Here is a 9,626-nt window from a genome sequence, read left to right on the forward strand (position 1 = left end):
CCTTCGTTCTCTGCCCGGCCCCCCCCCCCCCCCCCCGAGAATGGGGGTACACTGCTCTGCGTCCGGCTGCCAGGGGGGTACAATGATGCAAAAAGGGTGAAAACCCCTGATCTAGTAGCATACTTGCAGAGGCAGATATTGCAACTGATTACACTACTTTAAAAATCAAAGGGGCTGATCCTGCACAGCGTCCAGTACTTGAATTTTAATAGTAATTGATTACTGTGTGAGACCTGCATCTACCATTTGCATCCTGAGCTCAGAGTGCCTAGTTAAAGAGTACCTTGGGCATCAAAGTCTATTATCTAGCCAAGGGGTTTTCAACCTTTTTTGTAAAGAGTGTACCCCTTCTGGTGGCAGTGGCTGGACATGGAATGGGGGGGTCTGGCACACAGGGACTCAAGGTGGTGGATGGTGGTGGCAAGTGCCACGTGCGAGCAAGCCTTTCCCCTTTAACACCCCCTCCCCCTGTGTCTGGGTGGTATCTTTGCAGCCGACGCAGGGGGGACTTGCACGCAGGGGCTCGGTGGTGGTGGATGCCACGTGCGAACAAGCGTCCCCTCTCCCCCCCCCCACCTCATCCAGATGGTGGTTTTGCGGCCTGCAGAGGGGAACCGCTGCCCTCGCACCCCCCCCGCACCCCCCACTCCTGGGAGGTGGTGGTACTCTGTCCCTGCCTGCCCGTGCATGCCTCCGAGCATCTTCCCAAGTACCCCTGGGGGTATGCATACCCTCCATTTGACAACCCCAGATCTAGCCCAAATAGTTCATAACCTTTTCCTTTTCATGATTAAGAATTTGGGTCCTTTGTCACCTCAGCTTATATCAGTATTTGTGCCAGTTCCTGCCATTTGTCTCTAGGCATTTTAATGGCCTTTGAACTGGGACGCATCTGTTTTTATGAATATGGTGTGTGCCGATTTGTGCTTTTGACAGTATTACTTGGCAGTTAATCCGAGGCAAAAGGGATGCTCACCAGTCGGTCTGAATGGTTGGATCTTGCATTTCTGTTGGCGAGGTGCAGAAAGCCAGGGCTGTCATCCAAGAGTTGCCAGGCCTCTCATCATTAACTCAAGAGAGACTGGAATTTAGTTTAAGAACCATGGCAGCTCCTATTATAGTAGAATATGAATGCCTCACAATTTTTTAACATGTTAAAACCTTGCACCCCTGTGAAAGAGGGGTGCTGTTATCCCCATTTTATGGATGGGGAACCAAGGTAAGGGACGTTCAGTCAGATACCTAGCTACTTTTAAGCACCTAATTTATGTTAACTCTCAGTGACAATTAGGTGCCTACATTTTAATGTAGCCCTTATTTTATTTATTTTAATCTTAGTTTTTGAGTAATGTGTCTGAAGTCACACAAGCTGCCTATAGGAAATAGGAATGTGAAAGCCAGTTTGCCTTTCAGTACTATAAAAGGGATTAGCCTAGTACAAGGAATATTTTTTTTTTTTTATCAAAGGAAGCTATATGCTATGCTCATCTTGAAGGGGATGGTAGGTTCTTCCTGCCTTCAGTCATTCCTACTGTTTGGACTGGTAAAGTACTGCTTTCCCTTCTCCTACAAATAACCAAGGGAAATAGAAACTCCATTTTCTCCTTGCTTAAAGGATAAACGGAGCCTTCTATTCGTTCCTTCTTTCCCAGTCAATATCCTTTAGCGCTTCTGCACCATAGCGACATGGACAGAACAGCGTGCTTATTTTGCTCTGCCTCTATATGACTGTAGCACTTAACCGCTACTAACTCTGCTTAATCGGTAAAACAGGAGCATATTCCAGTCTGCATGGGAGTGCAAGCCATTTCTGGCATTGTCCCCTGGCTCAAGAGCCACTGTTGTAATCGGTGAATATTGCTGAAAACTTTGAGAGGAGTCCTGATTAGTACTTTGATTGCCAAAAGCTGATGTCAATGCAGTGTTTAAACGAGATATAGAAAACTGAGTGGGATACCCCATGACTTGAGCAAGGAGGTGCAACAGGCTGCTTCTGTTAAAGGAGGTGTGTATGTGTATGAAAACATTATTTCCCCATACTTTGTGTTCAGTACTTCCTTGTATCTCAAATTAGTCTTTGCTTGTCCACGTTTGCTTGCCCCATACTGTTTTTGTTGATCTATCCTTTTATTACTCTGCTTTTTTTCTAATTCTGTATAATTTAGAGAACATCTTGTGTATAATGTTCTTGTTGGCTTGTCTAGATTTGTCAAGAGAGAATTACAGAGAAACAATTGCTAGAATCACAAGGAAACTACTCCGTAAGTATATTTTCATATTGTCTCCCTAATTTTACACAGAACTTGATTACAAAAATTACAAAAATGTAAATGCTTCCTGTTCACTATACTCTTAAATGTCATTACATCATTGAAAATCAAAAAGAGAAAAGTCTGTTTTGTGGCCTTTTCTTTGCTGCATGGTTCATGCAACGTTTTCAACTTCAGAAAATAAATAAAATGTTGAATTTTATGTCACTGAAAGTTGTGCTTCATATCAGATAACAAGCTTTTATTTCCCTCCCTTGAATGATAGATTATATACTTGATAATTCAGAAGATGACACCAAGTCTTTGTTTCTAATCATAAAGGTATGTTTAATGTGCGTGTGTGTGTGTTTGTTTTTTAATTTTAATGAATTGCTTGGTTTTACTCAGTGTCTTTGTTTTTTTGTTTGCTTTGGTGACAGATCATTAGTGACGTGTTACAGTTCCAAGGATCTCACAAGCATGAGTTCGATTCCAGATGGAAGAGCTTCAACCTAGTGAAGAAATCAATGGAGAACAGGGTCAGTGTATTGTTTGAGGAGGAATTTTTGATTGTTCCTTGATTTTTATTCTTAGTTGCACCTTTCATAAATTCCAATTTAAACTGATAAAAGTTGCAGTATAATTACATATTCTAAATGTATTAGATTATTTTTATCACTGTTTTTATTAAGAAAGATTCTAAATGCTCTGTAAATATTAAGCCTTGTAACATCCCCTTTTATATACAGGATCTTTATGCTATTATTAATGGGTCCTTATGTTTACTCACTAGGCAGGAAAATTAAATGCATGCATCTTTTTTTGGAGACTAAACGCATGGAATTTATTACTTGGAAAGCACCAGTCGAGTTAGTATATGAATTGCATCTAAGTTCAGAAACGCATAGGAACCAATCTCCTTTAAGTGTAATAATATTTAGAACAATTCATCTGCTGAATACAGGCTAGTTTTCAAAAGGAAGAAACAAATATCTGTCTAAAGTGAACCAATAGAGACATAGACTTTTTTAAATCAACTGCCTAAATTGAGAGGTTAAATCAAGAGATTAAAAGACTGTCAGAACGTGGCAGTTTTGACAGTCTTGTAGTAAATAGAGTCCTAACTAATTTAAGGCATTAAAATAAGGAGCAGATAAGGTACAACTCCCTAAAAAAAAACAGTGGAATTTTAAGCACCCAAATACGGGGGGTAGGGGGATATGTGCCTAGAATCTTAAGTTGGTCTGGCAGCAGGGCACTGATGTGATGTGCATTTATCAGTCAGCTGCCTTGGACACATACATCTTCAAGTGTATATCTCATGTTGAACCTTGCTATAGTCCCTCTTTGTGCCTTGGCATCTCCCGGTATTCCTTTATTAATTAAACAAAGGATCATGTATGCAATAGTGGAGGTAGTTGCAATATGATGCATAGCCTCTTATCACATGGGACAAAAAGTCCTACATGCCTTAAAGGCAAATGTTAAACCAAACAGCAAAATTTATTAATAAATATAGAGCTGGAGATATAAACGTAGTATATGTAGGACTGGATGGGGGTCTCTGGTCCATTATGTTCAAGCTTCTGCATTCAGAGGCAGTCATTTTGTCAAAAGATTCTACAGGATTGTCCAGTCTGGCTATTCTTGCACACGCATACATTTTAGTGTGCCACAGGTAAAGAGCAGAAGAAACTAAACATTTTATTTAAATAAATAAATTGTATGCATATATTATATAAAATATAAATAAATAATATAAAATGGTGTGTGTAATAGTAACTGTTTAACATTTAAAATAAAAGCTTTGTGGGTTTTTTAATAGGATCACAAAATAACCCATAGTGGCTAGGAACAGAAATAGGAAATGCCTACCTCAGTGGCTAGGGACAGAAATTATACACACAGTGGTTTAAGTCCAGGGTTCCCAACCCCTGGACCTCAGCCCAGTGCTAGGCCATGAGGGGCTGGCTGCCAGACCAGAAGTGACTGTGGACCAGCAAACTGTAGAATGGAAGTGACTGGCATACTGCGGACCGGCAGCCAACCCTTTTTTATACTGAGTATAAGAAAGGGTTGGCTACCTGCCCAAAGTATTCTGGTCACTTCCAGTCCTCAGACAAACCAGAGGTTCCCAACCTTTTTAAAGTGATCAGAAACTGGTTCAGATCTGTAACAACAGAAATTCAGTGTACATAAACCACTTTCAGGATGGCTGAAACTAGCTTAAGATAAACTTGGATGGATGTAGTATCACACTTAACTAATTTAAGTTAAATCAGTTTATTGAGCTTATTTGATCAGTTTATTGATCTGTCCCAGGTCCCCTCCAGACTCAAGTTAACATGCAGTCCCCCGGCATCCCAGGATGCTTTGCACCTCCCCCGCAAATGCTCCTGTTGCAGGGTAGGTGGTCTAGCCTTAGCCCAAGCTGTCTGCTCCAACGGAGCAGGGAGGCATGCTCTAGCAGCCCCCAGTCCCCCATGTAAAGATTCCCAAAATGATTTACAGCCAGGATGCACTGACTCCAGCAGCCAGAATGCACGGACTCCAGCAGCAACTGTTATGGAAGTCTTTCTTTATATATATGGCCCAACGGTCAGGATGTCTTTCTGTACATCTCACTACTAATAGGATGCATTATGTGAAGTGATCTTGGGGAGAGGAGTTCAGGGTTCAGATGGCTGATGTGGATGTGGAGATTTTGAACCAAATTGCTCTTCCTTTACAGCTTCAAGGAAAGAAGCAGCATATCAGAGCCTTGCTGATTGATAGGGTCATGTTGCAGCATGAGGTAATACTTGTTCAGTGTCAATTTCCAGTCACTATTGTACTAGGAAAAATTGCATGGCTACATAGTCATTTAAAGGCATTCTGTACAGTAACTCTTATGTTTGTGTAACTCTAAATATGCTCTATATCTAACATGCAGTTTTCTACTTAATTTAGCTGAGAACACTAACTATTGAGGGCTGTGAATATAAAAATACACACCAGGGCATGATCAGGGATCTTCTGTGCTTGTCCACAAGTTCCTATGGTCAGGTAAGCAGAAATCATCTTTGTTAATTTGCAGTTGTGGGGTTTTTTCAGCTTGATATTTGCAGTGGATACATGTAATATAGTTCTTTTTTTGGAAGGCTTTTCATTGTTAAAATATCTTTATTTGTTTCTAATGCTATAGAAACATTTAATCGCTTATATGATTATTTTCAGAGTTCTTGCCAATCCTTGTCAGGCCAAAAAATTAATGTCCTTTGAAAGCTATACAGATCAGGTTTGGTTTTTTTTGTCCTGTGAAGTACATTTGCTTAAATTGATGGAAGCCACATGCATATTTCCAAAGAAAGTATTAGGCCCATAAAATCTGGTGTAGAATCATCTGGATTAGTTACCAAATTGAATTTGGTATAAATGTGCTAACTGCACATCTTTTAACAGTTCTGTAGATTAAATTCTCTATCCATACCACAGATACAGCAGGGATTGTGGCAGTTCAAGCTTCTCCAGACCCTACTGTCAGTGTATCTTAAACCTAGCGTAGAGAAATGGCAAGAATACTTACTTCTTTGCTAGCCTACAGAAGCCTTGGTAGTGCTTTGTGATTTCCGTGTTTCCTTGCTTGAGTCTTTGCTAGTGACAAATGAAGCAGTAGTAAGCAGCTATACATTGGTTAAGAAGTTCAGTGGTGAGCACTGTAGTAAGGAAGAGATCAGTATATTGCTATCAGATTACTAGTGCAGACCCTGATTGCTACGTTTTTATCAAAATTAGACCATATAAAGTAAGGCAGTAAAGGGGAAAAGTTTAAAGCTGTGCTCACCTGGTACTATGGCTGAAACAAGAAATTTAAATCAAAATTCCATATTTTTTCAAGGTTTCTGAAAACATTGTGGAGAAGTAGTTCATCATGTAGATAATTAGCATACTTGGGGGGGACTGCTTTGTACCTAAACAGCACAACCTGAATTCATTGGAAGAGGCTATGAAAATAATTTTAAGAAAAAAAGAAAATAATTCTGACATCAGTTTTAATGCTCTTCCTGCACAAGTCAGTATATCATTGTGTGCTGGTGGGGTGTCCAAAGGATTAGAATTACGAGAATCAAAAGGAGGGGTCCCCCAATGATATCTGCTGGAGAATCAGTTCACTTCCAAATATCAGCCCTATTAATTGTTATTATCTGTGGCTTTCTGCTATGCTATTCCCAATAAATTGGATACTGCTAGACAGGATCACACATTCCACTGCAGCAGCAAATTGTAATAACAGGCATGATGTATTCTTTTGCAAATTGCTTTAGTTGGATCATAAGCCTTTTTGATACCTTAAATACACAAAATAGCTGATATCAGTAATGGGAGTTCACAGCACTGTGGAATCACCCAGGTGCATTTGGTTCCAGACATGCATTTCTTGTCTAGGGAGATTCTGTGGGTTTGAAGACCACCTAACCACTGCTATCAGAAGGAACAGTCCATATAAATATGGAAAAGTAAATCTGACTTTTAAAATGCAATGGATATATTCAGTAATGTTGGGCCAAAACTTTAAAGTTACGTTGATAGTGATCTTTTTAAGTAAATGCTAGAAAGAATGAAGTATATTGAAAGCAAATGTGTGATAGGGTTGGGGAATGCATTGTTAACCTTTCAAAAATAAAACGGGCTACATAAACCCCGCCCACTATGATGAGAGCTAGGGTATCAATGCTGTGTATATTTGTTTACATATACCTTGAAGGTCTCTAATATTTGTTTTGACAGGTCAGAAATAAAGCTCAACAAGCCTTCTTCACAGCACTGGGAACATATAACTTTAGTTGCAGAGATATCATTCCTTTGGTTTTGGAGTTCTTGCGTCCAGATCGGCAAGATGTCACTCAGCAGCAGTTTAAAGTACTGTCTCAATTACTTAATTTCAAATCTGTCTCCAGTTTGTGTCTGTGTAAGAGATTTTTATATGTTAAAATACATGCACTTTATTTTAATATTTTTATTAGCATGACTTTGGGTTGGCTATATCTCCCATGAATGGCTAACCCTAGAGATGAGTGTCAGTAACCTTTCCAAGTGAGTGCCAGCAAATAATAAAAAATATTTCCCCCCACTTTTATATATGCATGCTCCATTTCATAAATTGTTAATAGCTATTAGTAGCTTTGCCATTTCCAGTAGTGCTGGGAGGTATCCTGAATTGAACAAGGAGTTGAACAACAAAAATATGCTCTGATATATCACAGATAGGTTGGTAAAAAGGTGATAGGATCGTAGGCATGGAAGGAAACCTTCCTGAGCCATTTAGTCCAGCATCTTGTATTTGTAGGCACTCTAACTGAAGGAAATCCCACAATCACCATGTCAAACCACCCTCCCCTACAACTACAAAAAAGGACATCCAAAAACCCTTGTGTTAACAACAGGATTGACAAGGACATTGGAAATCCCCAGCCACTGTTTTACAGGGTGGTAGCTGGTTAATCCCTGCTCAGAATATCCTAGGAAATGGACTAGACCCCATGCCACAAATCAAGGCAAACATCTCATAGTCCACACCAGTCTGATTTGCAGGAAGAATTGCTTCCTGACCCCAAATTTAGTGATTGATATGACCCAGGGCAGAGAAGTGAAGCCCTCTAGCAATGCTACATATGCGTTTCAAGAATCACGCTGAATTATGGAGAGAGAACTCGCTAGTAACTACCTTTTTGAAAAGCATCAGAAGTATTTTCACACACTATTGAAAATGAATACTTAATATGGTGAAAACTATGGGAATATCTCATGTTTGGGTAGTGAAGCTCAGGGCTTCCACCTCCATTAGCATAGCATTTTAGTTGGTGGTAAAATGGATTGTTTTATTTAAATAGATATATAATTTATTTTTTAAATTTGGTTTTCTACAGGGTGCCTTATATTGTCTTCTTGGAAATCACAGTGGCGTATGCCTGGCAAATCTCCATGATTGGGATTGTATTGTACAGACTTGGCCAGCAATAGTCTCCTCTGGACTTAGCAAAGCCATGTCTCTGGAAAAACCATCTATAGTTAGACTTTTTGATGACCTTGCAGAAAAGATCCACAGACAGTATGAAACAATTGGATTGGATTTTACAGTAAGCAGAAAATTAAAAGTTACTATCTGTAATTCAGAAGCTGTTTTATTTATTTGATAAATTGTCTCAGTTTTACAGGTATTTTATTTTCTCTGACTTCTGACATTAATGGATCAATCTCGTACTGATTTCTGGCGTGCAGAAATGAACCCCTTTTATTTCTGAGACGAATGTTATGTTTCATCCTAAAATTACTAGATTGTAGCCCCTGTGTTAAGTTTTAAAGAGGCCAGTATGAAATGTGAATGGAAACAGAAGTTAGGTTATCACCAGGGATCCGTGTTTTCCGTTTCCCACGGAAAAATGGAGAAAACCACGGATTCCCAATTTTTATCGGAGAAAACACAAATTTTTCTTTTTAGCAGAGAAATCTGCGGATTCTCCACTTTTGTAAAGAGCCAGTTGCAAAAAGGGCAGGAAACCCCCAGCCCTGGCTGGAGGGAGAGGGGGGCGGGCAGAGCCTGAGCCTCTGAGGCAGCCAAGGTCAGGCTCAGGCTAAGGTTTGCCCTTCACCCCTGAAGCACAGAGGTAAGTGGGGCTGTGGACAGGGCTGAGGGAGGGGGGGGGGGGGTGCTGCCAGCCCCAGGCAGCACACAACAGCTGGGAGCAGGGCCAGGGGGTGAGGGCAGGGATGCTCCTCTATGGGGGGGCTTTGTGGGAAAGCGATGCGGGGTGCAGTGTGGTGGTGCCTGCCACGTGTGGGCCACATACATGCTGCCTGGGGGAAAGGGAGGCTGTCATGTGGCCGGAGCTCAGCTCCATGGCTGACTCTAGCCATGGCAAGGGCTTTTGGGGGGGGCGGGCCTGGAGCTGGGGCTTGCACACAGCGGCCGCTGCCACTTACTTGGAGGGCTGTGGTGGCGGTGACGGCCACTGCCTCCAAAACCTCCCACAGCTGCTGTGGAGCCGTGCCTGGAGCTGTGCAGCCAGCCACTGGGTGGCAGCAGCAGCGTGGTGGTGGCCAGGCAGCATGAAGTCATCCCCAACACCACCCCACACTGCGCTGCTGCCGCCGGCTGCACAGCTCCAAGCATGGCTCTGTGGCGGCAGCAGCAGTCACCGCTGGCACGGGCTGCCGGTGCCAGCGGTGATGGCCGCTGCATACAAAACCTCCTGCTGCCGCCGTGGAGCTGTGCTCGGAGCTGTGCGGCTGGTGGCAGCAGCACAGCGCAGTGGTGGGGCTGGGAATGGCTGCGTGCCACCTGGCCACCACCACGCTGCTGCTGCTGCCTGGCGGCCGGCCACACAGCTCCAAACACAG

At 42.0% G+C, this 9,626-nt stretch overlaps 1 protein-coding gene across 2 annotated transcripts in view; it reads left to right on the forward strand.

The window, feature by feature from the left end:
* The window catches only part of PSME4 (proteasome activator subunit 4), a 118,765-nt gene that overhangs the window by 72,565 nt on the left and 36,574 nt on the right, over positions 1 to 9,626 (forward strand). For both annotated transcript variants that reach the window (XM_025201589.1, XM_006021587.3), the window contains 7 exons: positions 2,205 to 2,261; positions 2,536 to 2,591; positions 2,690 to 2,788; positions 4,981 to 5,043; positions 5,199 to 5,294; positions 7,017 to 7,148; positions 8,156 to 8,365. In XM_025201589.1, coding sequence (XP_025057374.1) covers positions 2,205 to 2,261; positions 2,536 to 2,591; positions 2,690 to 2,788; positions 4,981 to 5,043; positions 5,199 to 5,294; positions 7,017 to 7,148; positions 8,156 to 8,365 — 713 coding nt within the window. The remainder of the gene's footprint in view (positions 1 to 2,204; positions 2,262 to 2,535; positions 2,592 to 2,689; positions 2,789 to 4,980; positions 5,044 to 5,198; positions 5,295 to 7,016; positions 7,149 to 8,155; positions 8,366 to 9,626) is intronic.

The sequence above is a fragment of the Alligator sinensis genome, unplaced genomic scaffold (genome assembly GCF_000455745.1).
Source record: "Alligator sinensis unplaced genomic scaffold, ASM45574v1 scaffold432_1, whole genome shotgun sequence".
Taxonomy (NCBI): Eukaryota; Metazoa; Chordata; order Crocodylia; family Alligatoridae; genus Alligator; species Alligator sinensis.